Below are 18,962 nucleotides of genomic sequence, written 5' to 3' on the forward strand. Positions count from 1 at the left end.
ATCAGAAATGCCGCGGAAAATTTGCGAGTCGTGGCAGTCTACTATACTCCCGTTTATGTTGCGACAATGATGCTACTGTCATCAAGCCTTCTCGGTACTCAATGGCCAACCTTCTCACGATCTTGAGTTATTGACTTTCAATCTTTGCGACAAGCGACTACTATGAAAAAATAATATGCAGGTATGATCAAGCCCGGACGCATCAGGGCCACCTAGCTAGCCCTGAAGAATGAGTATTGCCAATTTTATGTCACCTGATCGCCTCGGTTATTCTTAGAGCTGACGTTGGGAGCATCTTCTTTCGATAAACCTGCTTGGCAATCTCCGAGAAGATTTTTCAAAGGTTTCCTTCTTTACTCCAACCTCATTCGAATTGAACGGGTCCTGATTCATGACGCAGACACGTTGACCCTAGACCTTTCTTTGTGGGCCATGTAAAAAATTAAGATTTATGGCGTTGCTCCTCTCAACAAGGGGCAAGCGTTTGGGATGGGAGTTTGATCATCGAGGATTGAGAAAGACGTCATCGGTCACAGGCAACAACTGGATCGATGCCACCTCAGTTTGAAGATCCGCCTTTACGATGTATATCTTCGTGACATGGTTTTCACAGGTGCAGCGCCCCTTCGATCCGGGATCTTACTTTCATCCTGACTCGGTTTTCGCTTTAAAGCCAAAAAATTTTATTGTCTTTTGACTGGGTTACTGGGAGATGTTGGCGGAGTAGCTACATGTTTTTCGTCCCGCACGCTGCATAATGGGGCCTGGGGGGAAAGGGTAGACTTTCTTCACCGCATTTCGAATTACACGACGAATGGCGAAGCCTTGCTCTCCGGGCTGTGGAGAAGACGAGGTTGTCCCAGAGAGACGTTGTACTGCTAACTTCTCCATACACTTTACTAGAGATTTCGATTTCTCAGGGTTTCTTTCGGCGCTCGGTCTGGATTGGCTGGAATCCACACAGGCCTCATCAACAAATGAAAATCCACCGGCAGGGCGTCATATTGGGGTTTGTCTCCCAATTACCCGATCCAAGAGAGTTTTTAATTTCTCACAAGCATCTAAGGTTGCAACCGGTAGATAAGGTTGATTGCCACGGACCATTTTGGAAATTCACATAACTTTGCCGTACATATCAAAAAAGAGGACACCACATGTTTATATACCTTTATCAACGTTATGGTATGGTTTACTCCAGGGGAAGGACAACCATAGCTCCAAGGGGCCTGCTATTGAAGTTGCTCGTTTATCTTGCATAAACGAAGTGCCCGTTCACCCGACAGGTTTGAGATGTGTTGTCGTCGTAGTGGCATTTATGTGGCTGGACCTTTTGATGCCTGCGGACAAAATTTCCACGAGTCCCACAAAGCCTAAATTCTATTGCTGAGGCTCAACGCAGACCTTGAAAAACAGGAGGCAAAAAGCCGAGTCCGTGATGCCAGACATGTGCGCAGTATATCCAGCTAGGTATCAACGGCTTAATTGCAAGCTACTGATTTGTTGGCTTACCCAACAACGCTATGGCAGGATTTGCGCCAGGTGATATATAACTTTCCAGTCAAGTTCTATCTCCGCAGGATTTTGCCCCGCTCCCATATTCTCCCCTCAGTTTATGTGTGGAGATTACAAGATGGAGGGCCTCCGCTCACGGTAACGGCACCCCATGCAGTACGATCATCAGAAAAGCCGGGAGGTGTGATGGGTATCTGAGCATTGGAACCACAGTGCCAACAAAACACCCTGCTCAACACTTGACCCTTGAGTAGTGACCTGATTTATGCCCTACCCAAAGTCCCGGAGAACCACTGTTCAGTCCCTTAATTTGGGGTTGAAAATTCCGGCCATATTCCGGATACCTCATTCCAGCTCCCCAATCTGTCAAACAAAACTTCTACCAGAAGCGATGATCTCTTCTATTTAAGCTCTAGCTTGATGATGTTTGAATCATCAGCTCTATCCAAAAGGTCTAGGTGCAGAACCTAGGGTTCTAATAGTGGCGCGGGAAAATATATGCGAAAACAAGAACTCCGGAAGTACTTTAGTTGGATATGTCAACTTCATCGACAAGCAGCATCCTAATGACTAGGCCAATATACATAGCCCAAGAAAAGATAGGGGGCGTCGCCACTGCCAAATGGAGGCTCAGTGCTAGGTGTGTATTCCCAGATGTTCTCAGCGTTGCTGACAGCCTTCATACTTCGGCAGGCCCGGGAACCGGTGTTGGGATTTCGTCCTGGCGCTGAAGGATAGCTAAAGCCATATTGAAGATAGATTGATAATTTGCAGACCACGATCTTGGTATCTATAGAATTTTTGGCTCCAACAATTACTTCGCTTCGTCCAATTTTTAAAGACTCTAGGTGCGATTCTATCAAATCAAAAATGCGTCCTTCCGTCCCTAGGATCTGCCAGATTTTCTGTCTCCTCCATCAAGAATTCCCGAACTCGCAGCAGGCCCAAACAGAGTGAAATTTTATTTCGTCGAACCTTGCTTTGGAGAAAATTTTCACGACATACTCAGATTGAAGACGTCGCCCTCAACGGTGTTTTGCCACATTCAATTAGCAAGCCTATCGATGCATCCTCGGCTGTTAGAGCGGTGCAATCAAATTCAATATGTGCCTCTCGAGAATTGGCGTCTACCAAAGCCCAACGATATTGGCTACCAACATGCATCCCTGGTGGGCCATAGTCGTAGCACCCGATTATCGCCCTCCAAGCCGCGCTATTCTGTATATCTCGCAGGATCAGAGAAAAAACGCACTCCTTTTCATCAAGGACTCGAGAACTTGATTGACTGGCTCGCCAGGGGAAGATAACTTCAGTCGTGACTGGTCCTTCGTCAAATGAATACCCAGCATTGTTGGCAGCTTTGCCCTCAGGTCAAGTTACGTCGGGAATTGAACTCCTGACTCGTCAACGAGGTGTGGGGGGAAGAGGGGAGGGGGGGAATTGTGGTGCTGACAGGCGATCTGTACCATATCATGTGTCGATGGAAGTGAGGGGAGGCAACGATACGCCGAAGAATTGGCGAATTATCATAAGTATGGCTTCTCTGTGGCTCCAGGATGGGCAAACGTGATCGTGGCTCCCAATCATTTTGACCTACGTAGCACTCAACGCGGGAGCCATTGCCAAGGTTGTTGAAGGCCAGGGTGGAGAAGACATATCTTACCTCCCTGCAAGCTAGCACTTTTTGACCCGCCAAACAGGAGTGAAGATTCCAAACTCGCTTGGGCTCGGGAGCCGGGCAAGCCACTTTGTCGGGTGCGCCCCAGAAAACGGGAACCATTAACATTCCAGTGTGATGGATCCGAACGCGAGAACGGGTCTAAGAACAGCGGTACGAAGCCTTTGGAAAATTTGACTTCGATAGTAGGGTCGACATGACTGACTGACTCAGTAATATTCTGAGCAACTAGTTAACTAAGGTCTCTTGATGCGTAAATTATTACGTACATACTCCCGATGGAGGCTCTTTGCCAAGTTTAACTAATGTGGCATCTGCGGTGGGAGCGTGACAATTTCATGGCGAGATATTCCAGAGTGCAGAGGACAAACCCCAGCATGCGACCAGCTCCACGTTAGGTATGAAGAACCGCCTTTTGATATGAGCCGATGTCAAATCGGAGCTCGACCGAGTTCAGAAGTGCAACAGCATCCTGGCAGTTCCAACAGCAACTGGAATGACGTGCATGATTATTATGGGGCACAATACGGAGAGCCCATCCTGCAGCACCAGGATGGCAGTCCCAATGGGAGAGGATGGAATAAAATTTGACGGACGAAACTGAGAAGATGTGCGAAGAAAAGCCCCCATACCTCCATGCACTTTTTCTGGATTGTCGTTTGGCCTTGGTTTCATGAAAGGCTGCTTCTTCGTAGGGCTCGGAGAAGCAGGATCCCTGGCAGCTTTTGGGCATCAATCCGTGAGCGACGCGGTGTTAAGAAAGATTCAGCTGCACTGATCCATGAAATCACGAGTCTATACATTGTTGGTCAGGAAACTATTAGCATTTTGACTCCTTTGGGTTGGAAAAGACACGGGATGCCAGAGTGACCCAAGACTTTGAAGTTCCGTGATATCTTCATTGTAGGGTTGTCAGGAGTAGTTGGTGTACACGGTCCTTGCTATTTATTGTGGATTTCGAGCTCGGCTCCTAGCTAATTGGACAAATTCCAAGAGCCTGTTCAAGTGACGTTTCATTATTTATTTAAACTTGTAGTGTACATTAAGAACACCACTCAAAAGGACGTGGACCCAAAAGTAAATTCATACAATCTTTTCTGCTCATTTTGCACTACTGACAAAGCTGGCAGCATATAAACCCCGAAAAATTTATTTAGGCCATGTCTGAAAAAAGGATTAGACACACAACATCTACTGTGCCTTTTTTCCACTCTCCCGCGCTGCCTTACGCAGCGCGCGTTGTCGAATGGATTCGTGCATGGACTTGTTAATTCCAAGGACTGTTTTACTCATTGCACCAAGGAAAGAAGTGATGCCCCAGGCCATGAGACCGTGAGTCCAATACGGCACGGATGTATGCGAATACGAAAACAAGCCCCCGCTGCGTCCCAGGTGGTTGAGAGTCGATCGAACAAAGGCCTTGGGGTTTGGGATTGTCATGGAAGCCTTGCGGACCTTGGACATTGCAGACGTGACGAGGTAGCTGACGACGAGCTGCACGTGAATGTTGTATGGCTCCAACTCGGAAGCTAGTGCAGTAGACCAGTGCTGCAAGAAAGCTTTGCTGCCGGAGTATGTGGCGAGCAGAGGAGTAGGTAAGAGACCGCCGAATGAGCCCATCGTAAGGATCAACCCGCGTTTCCGCTGCATCATCCCGGGTGCAACGAGCTGTGTGACGCGGAGTGTGCCGAGACAGTTGATGGCGATGATATCTTTCATTTCCTTTTCTGGAGTCTGAACGAATGGTACAGGGATGCTATGGCTCAACCCCACATTGTTAATTAGGATAGAGATCTCCAAGTCTTTGATGATATCCGTAAGTTTCTCGTAATCCTCGTCGTTGTTCTCTGAGAAATCCATGGAAACGGTTTTGGTCAAAATGTTGGGATTAGCGGAAGTGATCTCGGAGGCCACGGCGGAGAGCTTCGATGCGGAGCGTGAAACGAGAATGATGTTGTAACCCTTTCGCGCAATCTGGAGGGCATATTCTTTGCCAATACCATCAGAGGCACCGGTAACGAGGGCCCAGCTACCCTTCGGGCCAAAGCTGCTCAACTAGACGGAATAGGTTAGCATTGTCGAAGACTACCGTACTAGGCCTCCTGGGATTTCTACTCAGGTAACATACTGATTTCCCTGGTAAGATGAAAATGCTGAACAGAGCTCGAAGGAAGCTAAGGCCCCTGCTGAGGAGGAACAGACCTCCTGTGGCAAAGACCAGCGATGCTGCAATCGTCTGGCATGATGAGATGTCAAATTGAAAGCTGTCGAGGTGGCTGAGGAAACTACAGCCTTTAAATGAGATATGAGACATAATGTCGACAACAATGAGTGATTGTCGAAGAGAGGGAAAAAAAAAAAAAAAGGGCTGGTGCCGCTGTTGGGAGGTTGAGCTCGGAAGAAGCTCCTTTTCAAAATTTGGGAACTTTTCAGCCTTCACTGCCACCAAGGGAACGTTTTCGAAGTCACACGAAAACAATTACACTGTAATTGGAACTTTATCACAGGATTAATAAACAATTGCTTTGTATCAGCTTGTCTACGCCGTACAATGTCCCTCGCCCTCTATTTACCACAGCACGAGGGCTACCTCCCCAAGTGGCTCCTCCTCGTACGTCCAAATCATTGAACAGCAAGGAACCAAACGCAAAAAAGCATCAAGAAAATGCTAACTCCCCGCAACAGGTCTCCGTCGTATCGACCCTCAATACCCTCCAGGCATACACTAACCCGACTTATACCGGTCAACTCTACGCTGCTGGCCCTGTCACCCCTCTCTCCTCGCGCAAATTTGGCACCTGGACGTTTTTGTCTTCCGTGATACGCTTCTACGCGGCATACTACATCTCCGACCCACATGTATACGATCTAGCGATATGGACGTACGGAATTGCATTGGCTCACTTTGTGAGTGAGTGGTTGGTGTTTGGAAGCGCGAGAGCCAAGGGCAGATTTGTTAGCCCGTTGGTGGTGGCGAGTGCGAGCTTCGCGTGGATGATCACGCAGAGGGGATGGTATGTGAAGTGATAAATTCAAACAAACAAGGCAGAAATGAAAAACGGACAAATAGTGGAGCGGTAATGCTTGGGCGTGGATTTGTGCTCTGTATTTCAGTCCTGCGCGGGTTATACCGATATGCTCAAATGGAAGATTTATGAATATTTCCTCGACATCAGGAGTAATGAAAGCGAACTTTTCCATGGACAATTGCTCTAAACTTCCAAAGTCGTGTGTCAACCTACAAGTGCTACCGAACAGGATTGCACATTTCTCGGGTTTAATCCCAAGCTGCAAACATCGGTATGTCAGCTCGCACCCCCTTCGTCCAATCTTCGATACAATTCACCTCCACAGGCCCTTAGCTTCGCCGCTGCCTGCTCCGGGGTGATGTCGCGCTGAGGCTCAGCCATCAGCTCATACCTAGACTTTCCAGTTAACTTGAACATTTCGGTGAATCGTACTTGTATCCGACAAAAACATACCCAACCAAAAATTTTCTTACCGTCGCACTTCTCAGAAGCGGCGGATAGAAATGTATATGCAAATGAGACGCCTCTATTTCTTCTTCCGTTCCAACCAGCGGAGCTTGGTGTATCCCCATGCTATATGGGAAATGCGTCTCGAAGAGATTATCGTACCTCCTTGTGATGTCGGCGATTGTCTCTGCTAAATGTTCTCTTTCTTCCATCGTCAAATCTGCAAGCGAGCGTTTATGCTCTTTGCTAATGATTAGTGTTTCAAACGGCCACACCGCCCACCAGGGACACAAGGCCAGGAACGTATCGTTTTCAAACACCACTCGGTCCTGTTTCTCTCGCTCAAGCGAAGCATAGTCTTCGAGCATGTTCCTCCCTGCCTTTTCTCGACGATACTTTTTGAGTTGTTCGAGTTCCTGCTGTGGTTCCTCTGGGAAGGAACTTGTGGTCCATATTTGTCCGTGGGGGTGGGGATTAGAACACCCCATGGCAGCCCCTTTATTCTCAAAAATCTGCATGTAGCGATACTGCTGGTTTGGTTTGGGGATTTGCAGTGCCGCCGAGTCGAGCGGAACTGCAGTCTGCGCACGCGTCACGAGTGGTGAATGGGCCGGGAGATGGCCAATATAAATGTCGGTCCAGGCATTAACTATGGGAATTATCTCATTTGGCGAAAGATCCGCCAATGTGAGATTGTGGCTCGCGGAGAAAGTGAGGACATAGCATCGGCCTGTTACTGATACTGCCTGAAGAAAGGTGGATGCGAGATCTAGGTCTCTAGTCAAAACCATATTCGTTTCCAAGGTAAGGCGAAAGTGATTGTCCAAAACACACCGTTGGGGTCTTCTTCATGCCCATAACTTGGTTGCTCCTCTTTTACCGCGCTAAAATCATTCACAAAGACGAAAGTCTTCGTGTATTGTGGGTTTTGGCTACCCTGGGCCCGTTTGTTTCCAGGGCATAGGTAGCATGCAGGATCATATGATGGTAGGAGTGTTTTAGACGGAGACTCTTGCTGGCCCCTGGCACACGCTAGTGCATCAGTGCCTTTATCCAGACTGATTTAGCGTCAAGATATCACCACTCACTGCCAGGGTCTTTTTGTTCGATGCGGGGAGACCAAGACGTGGGTTCCTCGCAGTGGGTTGTATCTCCTGTGGGAGACATCGTCCAGTATGGATTGCGCCATGGCAAATCGGAGATTTCGCGGAAGAAAGCCAGGGGAAAAGCAAAAAAAAAGGTTCGAAAAGAACAGGATGATCAGATCAGCACCTCATAAAATAAATGCTTGTTGCACCACCAGCGCTGCGAACCACGGGAAGCCCCACCAAAATAGGACGCCCTGATGTAACTCTGGCGGCAATACGTCACCACCCGCCGCAAACCATGCAGCCCTACGGCTGTCAATGCCGAGCTGGAAAAGAAACCCTCTGAGATTGAAATAGACATACGCGTCCGATAGCTACGCGCTCTCGAAGTGATTCCCAGTTAACTGCAATCGACACAGTTGAAGTTATGAGAAAGTTATTGCCCCCAAGAATCCAAGCGATTAACGAGGGGAGAGTAATATGCATCAGCTTTCAACAAAAGTCAAAAAAGGGCCATTTAGGCTTAAATCCTTCCAAGGTTACCTCCTCCTGGAGAGGGAGTTAAGATTAGCTTCCCGTGCTCCCCTGAAGTTCCGCTTCCCTGGGATATTTGGCGATGTTGCACAGGACTGATCGGAGAACTCAAATCGGCCAAGAACTGAATGGCAAATATTTCCATAGGTGCTTCTTCAGTATACGTGGTAGGCTTGCCATGTATTTTCCTTGAAACCTCTCTCATCTTTTTAGCAGCGAGAGGACACCAGGACCAACCTCTCTTGAATGATGATTCAGCCAACCAGCTACAGCTCAACGTCCCGAAATTGTTGTTGAGGGCAACGAGGCCGTGGTTGGTGGAGAGTAGCCACGTCTGCTAACATCAAGCAGCCAAATATGCTAACTGCAAGGCAGGGAGATGATATGCTCCAGACATATTTCAAGAATTGCTCTTCTCTAATAGCTTCAAATCCTGGCGGTCTGCTTGATATTTCTTCATCCCCTGGAATACCCAAACGTCTGCTGCATTGGTGTGTGTATCAGTTGTCAATATACCAATGGCCCGGATATCATGTTATATGGAGCTCACGTTGAGGTAAGGAAAGCATTAGCTCGGATAACATCAAAACATTCACAGGCGGAGGTAAAATTCCTTTTGTACAGTAGAGTAGCCGGAGGGATATATGGCCTTTCTAAAAGCCTGGACCATAGGTAGAGGCTCACCACTGCTCTTAGGAATTAGCAAATGAGGAGAACCTATGCCTGCAGTTGTGAAAGCTGTTCTTGGTGACTAGTTGAGTGGGATAATTGGCAGAAACTTGGAGTATCTGTCCTGTTTTCATGTGTTATGAGAAATTGCCTCTCAGTCCTTACAGAAGTCGAGCAGAGCTTCAACGAGCTCAGGAAAGATTGCCCTAGCATAACGTCTCTTGGCGTTTCTAGCTGGGCAGTTATGGGCACAACATCTCCTTGTCAATCACGAGTCAAATTTCCCTCCATCCTCACGAGATTGCAACACTTTCATTTCATGTGGACTCCTTTGTTGAAAAACTTAGTGGCCTGCCATTGCTTACAAGTTACAGAAGAGAAAGGGACTGGATGATTTGCCGGGCATTTAACGAATGCTGAGTGGGAGCCCCGTGTCATAGCCGGTGTTCGACGCGGGCAGGTTTTCACTTGTCGCTGGCATCCTACTCAGGGATATTATTTCTCTTTTTCATTCTGATCGCTCCATCTTGGCTGGGAGCTAACAATTATCATTTTGCTGATAGGCTCCCTTGTCAAAAGATCCCTTTGTACGGAGTCGTCCGGAGCTCTTGCTCCCGATTCCCTAGACCGCTTTTGAGACTTGCCATAATTATCCTAGACAGTCTCATCTCGACTGTGCATGAGGGGCCACTTCCTGGGGAAGCCATCTTGCCATTGGCTCGGAAGTCTCTTCATACGGAGATACGTACTATGATTTGCCATTTTGCGACACGGGTTCTCGTCTTTCACCGCCTCTATGCTGCACAAGTGCTGGTTCGTCTATTGCCACAGCACCCAAAATGATGTCCTTGTGGAGAAACAACGGTGGAACCTCAGATCCGAGGAAGCCACGCGATGTATCACTTCATTGATAATTAGTACAAAAACTTTCGCTCAACAGCCCGCATGTTGAGGTCTAGCCTAAGTTGTCCAACCGGCTTGCTATCGACAAGCATGCTATGTCTTGTCCGCATCATCTCAACTATCCGGGCCTCGAGTGACAGATGGTATCGGGATAGCACTACTCCCCGCATGCGGGAACATGCTCTTTGATATAGCCCCGCGATCGACGATACTAGACCCCACCAACAACATGTTAATATTAACCTCAAATGGGTGAATACAGAAGATCTTTATACCTGAGCATAGCCCTTTTGAGATCAGTCCTGGAGGTATGACATTGAGGACCAGAAAGTATTCATTTAATACGGCGAATACCCGTGCTAATGAAGATCCACATTGTTCTTTATTTCCCCGATGACCTGAACAAAGCTTCAAGAGAGCTGGTCATTGCTCCCTTTCAGAGGTACGATGCTTAGCAATCTGTTTCATGTACCGTTGCCTTCCCAAGACCAATTTGCCTTGGTCCCTAGGTCCAAACCATATTTGGCTGGGTGCAACCGGAACCAGACATTACGCAGGACATACTGTGCAAGCATCCTTCGGCGTATTTCAGAGCTCGTTCTTCGCATTTCATCCGGACATTGATGAAATGACATATTGTGCTTACATCAAGAAATAAATCAAGCGCATCAATCTAATAGCGAAGGCTTATAAGAAAAGCGGGTAGAGAAGTGCATAATAACCATGTCATAGGCTCTTGTGCTCGTCCAACTACGGAGTACTCCGTACTCTGTTAGAAATGGCTCCAGTGCCAGAGGCCTGTGCATTCGATCCAGCGGAGAACTCAGCCACCACAGCCTCCATGAAGATCGTATCGGGGGAGTGGCCGAGACGCAACCCATGGTCACTGATGTCTTGTTGGCTTCTCATTTGCGGTTGGGGGGAGTACGACTCCAAAGCTTTAAATAGCCGGAAAGACACGTCAACAAGTCAAGTAAATAACCATTATAGAGAACGCTGATTGCGAAGCGAGTGATTTTCGTGACCAGCTTTGCACGAAATGCCGGAGAAGAATGACTTTTTGCCAAAACAGGGCCAGCCTGGATTTCAAGCGCCATAATTTTGCCGGGCGTACTCCGTACAACAGTACCTTCTTGTCACTTCCTTTCCAACCCTGACCGCTACCCCCTGAAAGGTCAGGGCCCCTCGCCTAGGGATTGCAAGCGTTACCTCTTCGGCCGCATAAGTTCCTTGGATCCATTGCCTCTAATTATCACATGAACACTTGAACAGCGCCTGCTTGCCCACAACCCATGACGTGAAGTTTGTCTTGTGCGAAAAGGTCACTGAATCAGTTGGCCGTTCAAGGCCAACATAGGTTCAATTGAAACTGACAGACGGTGGCAGTATCTGTGGCTTCACAAGTTTGTTGGGCTTCCAAATGCCTGCCTCTACTCCGTACTCCATACAGGTTTGATATCTAGCTGAAGGGGATCGTCAATCAATGTGGCCAGATCCCCAGTGTAATTCACCACACAGAATACGCCTTCAAGAGAATAGATCTTCATCCCAGTGGGACCACGGTTGAGACCCCAGTCTACTCCGTAGACACCTCGCTAACTAGTTGCGCTGTAATAAGTAGCTACTAAAACCTGCTATGTCGCACGGCTTTGGGGATATTGGCTGGATCACCACCAACAAGGCAGCATGATAAGAATTGATTTCAGTACATCGGAAAGGTCGTGTGAACCGGGTCTTTGAAATGACCAGCAGTTAGAAAATCGGCTCTCCATGATTCACAGGCGTATTCAATCCCTTGCTAATGGTACCTCGAGATACACAGGCCATTCGATGTCTCCCTCTGGGCACGTTGCAAGGGAGCCATTATTGCTGGGAGAGGGTGGAACGTCTGGCTCCTTTGGGCAACTCCAGGAGACAAGTGATAGGTGGGCCCGTTGACTTGGGAGCAGCAATGGCTGCCTGGCGGGTATTACAGGCCCCCCGGGTTTTCTCATTCCCAAGGATTTTGGTTTGGAACCGCTAGGTGACGAACAAGGTGCCTTTTGTCCAATCCACTCCAGCTAAGAATCCAATTTTCTTTCGCGACTTGCACTCCGGCCAATCAGAGCCCTAAGACATGCACAGAGGCCCATGAATGCCCCAAAATCTTGCATGAAAAAAGAGCCGACATGACTTCCCTGTCAGCTCGTGGGCATTGAGCAAGCTCCGGGCAAAAGCAACTTATGAATGCATGTACGCCTCAATGGGAGACATGTGGACAATCATCTGATCCTGGATTCAGGGATGATAATGGGATTATTTATTCCTATTATCGAATGGGACTTCCTAACGTGCAGCCATCCATCGCAGTGCATAAAGCTTCCGGATTCTTGTTCCATTAATTTAAACATAATTTTAGACCTGTTGGACAGACCGGGGTGCAAGATAAGATATCGCATATTATTGGCAAATGGCTACGGCGGACCACTCTCACATGCAGCTTTCGTATCGGGGGCACTCTGCACGGTCGCGTTGCAGCGGCCTCGTTGTTTAAGCCTTGTACTCCGGAAGTGAGTCCTGACCATTGAACTCTCTTGGGTGAACCCGGCAACTGGTCCAGCGGCACAGCCGCTGCACAGGGGGTCACCAATGCTGATCCGGATCCGAGCCATTGGATACCGATATTGAGCCAGGAGAGGAAAGGAAAAGAGACAGGGAGGGCCTATGCGCCTGAGCCCTGACTTCCAATGGCCTTGTGGTTTGTTGGCCCTACCGGAACCCCTTTAGGGTTGGACGGGTTTCTTCTCCGGAGGACGGTGCGTAATTGTGTTTGCAAGTGGACGGAGTGTGAAGAAGCTTAACTCCTGTGTGGGAAAGCTCCAAAGGTCTGTGGGATTCTGGACCCTTCCCGGTTAATTTTTTGGGCCTCTTGCGTTTTCTTCCGTTTCCGGGGGCTGTCAAAAGGGAATTACACAGCTAGGGTTCAACTTGGCCCCCTTCAAGCTTCGTCCTGGACACATCGGTTCTGCATCGCCTGAGCTTTAGTCAACATAGGTGGCAGGCACAAATTCAAATAGGCCAGAGATGGGAGCCTCGCTGGTTGAAATCCGTCTTGAACTAAGGAGGGACCTTCTCCGCAGTTATTTAATCAGCTAACCAGCTTATTGCTGGAAGAAAGTTCTTCCTCAGGCGGTGCAGGGATGGGTGCCCGGGAGTGGCTCGCGATTCTCCGCACTTTGCCAGCGATGGCAAAACCTAGGAAATCGGCTGCCGCATTTATCAGGCGCTAGACCCAATGGCGCAGGAGAAGGGTTGGGTTGGTTCTGCGCTCCATGGATAGAGTCAACCTGATCTGGAGGTCTCAGCTAGCAATGGAGGCTCCCCCTCCCGCCTTTCCTCCGGGATACTTCTTCATCCGTCAGTCAACAACTCACCTCGTACAACCGTTGGCGTTTTGTTAACTGAATCACTAAGCTAGTTAGATGGAGAGCAGCCCAGGTGAATGGACTGGTCTGGTGCCGAACCCGAATGTCTTAATTCTCGATTAATGAATGGGCAGCCCAGGAGGGAGAGAGGGGAGCTCGCACAGGATACGTTATCCCTCCCTGCTCTCCATGGGCTTGGAAGCCGTAGCCTCCCATCCGGACAATGCAGATGGATGTGGTGCCTCTTTCACTCCCATTGACACATTCACATCTATTAATAGCCCGCTCACCATGCACTGACCAGGCCGCCCGTATTCATCGCGGGTTCATTGGGGAAGCGCAGAAAGCTTGGTCCTGTCCGTTTCGTTTCTCCCTCTGCACACCCGCGTGGCCGGTCACGTTTCCCGCCCTGTTTTCCTGGGATGATTTTCATCGTGTCCTGCAATTGCGATGATCTTGCTGATCCTCCATGGTCCGCCAGCAACTAGTTAATTCCTCAGTAATAGTAATAATAGTCTCAAATTATTGATTTTCTGCGCTTTAATGGCTGCCAGCCGCCTGACGTGAGAGCTGTCCCCTTTAAGCCTGCGGTTCATTGGTTATCTCCACGCCCTTCTCTCGGTCATTTGCTTTCTCAAGCCAATTTGGCTCCGGCGTTTTGCTTTTTTGCTTTTTTGCTGGAATTCCCTCTTCTACGTACCCTGGATGCCTTTCAGGACTTGTTTGCTTTTTGCTTCGTCCCTTTCCTCGAGGCTTTCTCCTCTTATTTCTTTTGATCCTTCAACTCTCGTCACAATTTTCAACTGCCCCTGTACAAGTAACCACCAATTGTCACTCGTACGTTTTCACGCCGTAAAAAAAAAAAAAAAAAAAAAAAAAAGGAAGGAAAAATTCATAAATATATCTCTTCATCCTCAACTGGGCTCAGGAGCAGACGAACCTTCTTATCCATGTTGTCCTCGGCAATGCTTGCTTTGCTATATATATGATTTTATCCCCGGTCTTTCTCAAAGCTAGACAACCTGGGGATGCGGACAAGTCATTCAACCATTTCCCGGCCTCGTATCTGCGCTGACAGCAATCCTGGGTACCAATACTCTCGCTATCTTGCTTCTTCGCCGCCCCAATTTCCTAATTGAGCCTGTACAATTTTTGCAGCCCAATATATGCATGGCAGGACGGCCCTTCGTCCCGTATTGACTACGTACCGCTGCTTGTTTAACATCTCAGCTTGACTGTTCTTCCTTCGGCATTGCGTTGGATTATTCTCGTCGGATTTTTCTTCTATCAAAACCTCTTCGCACCACCAACGCCACTCGTTCTTTATACCTTCACCCAATTGCCTTCTGAAAATGCCAGAGCCCCTGCAAAGTTACCACGCCTTTTGAATCAGGTATCGCTCTCTCCTCGAGCTTTTGCCTCCTCTTCACCCACTGGGACCGATTTCCTCTCCTGAGTCCTAAGTGGGATACCTCCCTTCGCTGTTTCAACGGCTCTTCTCTTCCTCATTCCCTGAATTCCTTACTGCTGGCTTTGTGATCCAAGCTTGGCCATCACACCAGTTCGACCATGGCAGAAAAATCGTCCGTTGAGAGCGATCCAGCGGCTCTGAATCCCCCTTCCGCGACCTCTCCTGTTGGAGAGACGTCTGCACCGACCACAGCGACTTCAAAGTTGAAAGGCCCAAGGAAGAGAACAAAGACGGGCTGTTTAAGTATGTATCCTTCCTCACTGTTCGATCTGGCTTTGACCCGAATTTCGTTTACCAACCGTTCCTCCAGCGTGTCGAAAAAGAAGGATAAAGTGTGGAGAGGAGAAGCCTAGGTGTAATAATTGCATTAAGTCCAAACGAGAGTGCGAAGGCTACGGCCAGCGTGTCGTCTTTAGAGACCCGGTTGGGCCTATTCCTCACCTAGGTCCGATCAGCTCATCCCAGAATTTGACAGGATCCGGCCAGAGATCCTTAAACCGCCACCCGGTGCAGGTTTTCCAACATGGAGAACAAACGGGCACACGGCCTTTCCTACCTCTGGCACCCCGACCATCTGGTTATGGGCCGGATTCTGATACGTTTGTGAGACATGACTTTACGCAGCATATTGGCCCTCAGTCCGGACTCTCACCATCAATCCGCGAGGAAGACCCGTATTCATGGAATGCGATCCACTATGCCCAGCCGCAGCCATCGGCTGTACATGGCTTCTCCCAAAGTGGACAGGATCCTGGAAACCCCCAGTTTAACCCAGATTACCACCCTGGAGCGGCAGTTATTGGTCAAAGTATGCCACAGAACACGGAAAGCTACCAACCTCTTGGTCCCCAGGTGGTTCACCATCCACAGTTCGTTTCTTCTTCTCTCTATGTAAGTTCAGCTTCTAGACTGCGCAAGCAGTAGACAACAGATCTGGACTAATACATGCAGATGGATAATACGTCTCTATCAACTACCGATTCTGGACAATGTATGGGTAATAATTTCCTAAGTTTCAACCTATAGCTCGCTAAATTCCCTCCAGATAGCAGCCACTATATCTCATCGGAACTAGGTTTTGGTTCCAGTATGAACCACGAACCCCGGCATGCGACTGAAATGGAACCTGAGGTTGACCTTAGGGCCGAAAGCGACGATTTGTACGATGTTGAAACGGACGAGGAATTGGAACAATCGAAGAGGACCATGCACCTTGATCCATACGGAAATACTGCAATGATGATACCTTATCAATTGCTGTCAAACGTTGGCCCATTTTCTACTTACCAGAGCTACGAAAACGTCTTGACAACTTACTCTCCATCTCCTCTTGCGTCTCCTCTCCTAGACCCGCAGCATTTCCAAGTTTTTCACCACTTTTTGACAGTTGTAGGACCTTCAATATCCATATTTGAGAGGCATCCTTTCATACCCTCAGTGTCAATGTCTAGCGGACCCGTACCCCCCGAGCAACAAAGCCTGTGGAGCTACACCCTTCCAACTATGGCACTGGAGAACCAGGGGCTGCTGCAAGCAATGTTGGCCTTTAGCTGTTTTCATATTGCAAAGACGACCAATCAACCCCTCACTGCATCTTTCCGCCACTACCATTATGCGTTGCGACGGGTTGGCAGGGCAGTTGGGCTACCCCAGCGTCGGAAACAAATCCCCACGCTAGCCGCCACGCTTTTACTAGGATTCTACGAAGTCATGGGCGCCGAACATCGTAAATGGAATAGCCACTTAGCAGGCGCCGCACATCTAATCCGAGATATCGATTTCGCCGCGATGACCCGCGATATTCGGGCAATGAGAATGAGAGCTAGATCGGAACAATCGCTGTCACATTCACGAGATACGTGGATGGAGTCTACGGTGCCATATTTGGGAAGTTATTTTGAGAACGACATATTTGCGCCCTATGAATCTGACCTTGATATGTCTCTGATCAATACATTAACGGGAAAGGCAATAAATTATGATGAATTCGGCCAAGTTGACATCGATACCTCGAAAAATTCAAAACGCGACTTAACGGCTAAGGACGTGGAAGACTACAGAGTGCGATGCGACCTGTACTGGTGGTATTGCAAGCAAGATGTATTTTATAGCATGGTCAGCGGAAATGCGCTACTGTACGTCGCTGGAATGAACGTTGAGGCTTGAGTGCTAATTGTTATAGGTTTCCGTACGGCCGATGGGGCGAATGCCCACCGAGAGCTGGCGTAGGCAAACTTGATGCAGCTTACGGCTCCATGGATCACTTGATTCTGCTCCTTGCACGGATCAGTACTTTCGTCGCCAAAGACAGGAAAAGGAAGCTCAAGGTGATCGACGCAAATGGTGGGGAGTGGCGGCCTCCACCAAACCTCTTCCCAGGGATGGGTGGTGCTGGACAGCATCCTAACAAAGACCCTCAATCAGCGTTTCCGCAGATGCAGACCGGCGAAAGACCATCTGCGCCGAAACGCGAGACTAGCCCACCAATGTATGGCATGGTTCCACCGTCTGGCCCTATTCGACTTCCATCAGCATTTGGAAACAGCACTTATCCTTCGCCGCCGTCCCCCAGTGGGTCTGAAGGCAGAACAGACGTAAACTCTTTAACAGCAGAAGCAGAAGCCGAATGGCAAGAGTTAGTGCATGCATCCGATGAGTTTGAAAAAGCGCTTGCGACTCCTGGATTCGTTCCCCTGCCGCCCGATGGCGCACCGCTCACTGCAAGCCCATTCGGCCCAGCCATACAATATCGCACACACATTGTAGCGTGCATTTGGGCATTTTACTATGTCGCCCGAATTATCCTTGAGAGAGGCCATCCAGCCATGCCTCCCGCAACGATGGTCGCCGCCGGCGTAGCAGCGCCCCGTACCGCGCGCTATGCACAACTTATTGGGCGAGTTACGGCTGGAGTTCACCACCTCCAACAGGCTGGAATTAATACGCCTAACCTTCATCCCACGACCGTTGGTGTGCTGAACGAACTCATGCTTCCCTTATTTTTTGCCGGAGTGCAGTACTCCGATCCAGCCCAGCGCACCTGGACCATCACCAAGCTACTCGAAATTGCACGAATTACAGGCGGAACATCCGCCGCCCTCGTGGCTTCGGGCTGTGAAAAGTCCTGGGTCAAGGCGTATGAGGTTGGCCGAGGGCCACCTTATAAACGAACGGTGTTTCCTGAACAAGGGCAGCAGAATTTACAAGGAAATATTTCCGAATCGCGCGAGGATAGGAGATTTGTCACCCTTCCGGAGCAGCCGATGGTAACTTTCGCTATGGGCTTGTTATCCCTTGACGAGAATTTGAAAGGCCGGGAGCTGGATTGAGAACAAAAAGAAAAACCAGCAAGATTCAAAGTCATATCTGCGGGCTTGCAAGCGCCAGGTTGGTCTTTGATATACCCATATATGAGACCGCAAGAGCACAAATCCCCGCCCCCCAATCAATGACCCGAATTGCCCGCGTCTTAGATCGTCGCACAACGGTCTACCCGTTTACGTATGGCCAAGCACACAGAGAACAACTCAATTCGAAATTTTGATTTCAATCGGATAAGGGAGAAAGAATGGAAAGGCGTCCAGGTTTCGGAATTTTCGTTGTCTATATATCCCTCAATTTCACTTGTCAAAGATGGGTTCACAAAGTGGGAATTTACACGGAATCATGTTGTGATGACATTGTAAGAGGTTCTCTGGAAAGATCGGGCTCTTGATATTGGGATTGGGTTTTCACATACATCTGCATTGTTTGGAATATCGCCGACTGCGGTATTCGAGTGCGATGCTGCCTATGATCCGGACTAATTTTTCTCTTTTATCGGAAGCCGTATCAGGATGCATGATCACATTGCTGCCTGTGGCTACTGTACGATAGTAGGTGCATTCTAGTAATACTACCTTGGAATTATCTAAAACCTGATTCTGGATGCTACTTTTATGTCAGGCAGCTCGAATTTATATATTATGCATACACATAGTGCTCCGTATGACGCTAACCTCTCGAAATAGATGCGTTTATCTATATATTCTCCTCTCAGAAAACCCCGAAAATCAGCCGTAAGACAGGGTTGATATTCTTCCTAAGCTTAGTATTGTGAGAATACAGAAAAGTTCAGCATGAATGATCCCAAGGTACATTAAAGAAAAAGAGTAAGAAAAAAGAAAAACAAAATTCCATCCCTATGAACTAAGTCTTAGCCCGAATTCCTTTTATAACAAATTAACC

The 18,962-nt window shown here is 48.6% G+C and overlaps 4 protein-coding genes across 4 annotated transcripts; 2 read left to right on the forward strand and 2 right to left on the reverse strand.

The window, feature by feature from the left end:
- Window positions 1–3,430: 3,430 nt before the first annotated feature.
- On the reverse strand, window positions 3,431–5,628 carry D8B26_004484 (uncharacterized protein). Its single transcript, XM_003065006.2, has 2 exons — window positions 5,319–5,628; window positions 3,431–5,245 (listed from the first exon to the last, which is right to left on the reverse strand). Exons 1-2 carry the CDS (start codon window positions 5,502–5,504, stop codon window positions 4,382–4,384), a joined length of 1,050 nt encoding a protein of 349 aa, XP_003065052.2. The 5' UTR covers window positions 5,505–5,628; the 3' UTR covers window positions 3,431–4,381.
- Window positions 5,629–5,702: 74 nt separating this feature from the next.
- ERG28 (ergosterol biosynthesis protein) lies at window positions 5,703–6,394 on the forward strand. Its single transcript, XM_003065007.2, has 2 exons — window positions 5,703–5,801; window positions 5,876–6,394. Exons 1-2 carry the CDS (start codon window positions 5,742–5,744, stop codon window positions 6,215–6,217), a joined length of 402 nt encoding a protein of 133 aa, XP_003065053.1. The 5' UTR covers window positions 5,703–5,741; the 3' UTR covers window positions 6,218–6,394.
- On the reverse strand, window positions 6,392–7,855 carry GAL7 (galactose-1-phosphate uridyl transferase; the record flags this gene model as incomplete). The annotated part of the gene is made up of 4 exons (XM_066124498.1): window positions 6,392–6,610; window positions 6,673–7,435; window positions 7,501–7,688; window positions 7,755–7,855. The coding sequence occupies 4 exons, from the start codon at window positions 7,853–7,855 to the stop codon at window positions 6,496–6,498; spliced, it is 1,167 nt and encodes a 388-aa protein (XP_065980579.1). The 3' UTR covers window positions 6,392–6,495.
- Window positions 7,856–13,969: 6,114 nt separating this feature from the next.
- On the forward strand, window positions 13,970–18,573 carry D8B26_004487 (uncharacterized protein). Its single transcript, XM_066124499.1, has 5 exons — window positions 13,970–14,978; window positions 15,046–15,626; window positions 15,687–15,726; window positions 15,781–16,870; window positions 16,918–18,573. The coding sequence occupies exons 1-5, from the start codon at window positions 14,834–14,836 to the stop codon at window positions 18,062–18,064; spliced, it is 3,003 nt and encodes a 1,000-aa protein (XP_065980580.1). The 5' UTR covers window positions 13,970–14,833; the 3' UTR covers window positions 18,065–18,573.
- Window positions 18,574–18,962: the final 389 nt, after the last annotated feature.

Source organism: Coccidioides posadasii, chromosome 2, assembly GCF_018416015.2.
Source record: "Coccidioides posadasii str. Silveira chromosome 2, complete sequence".
In the NCBI taxonomy this organism is placed as follows: Eukaryota; Fungi; Ascomycota; class Eurotiomycetes; order Onygenales; family Onygenaceae; genus Coccidioides; species Coccidioides posadasii.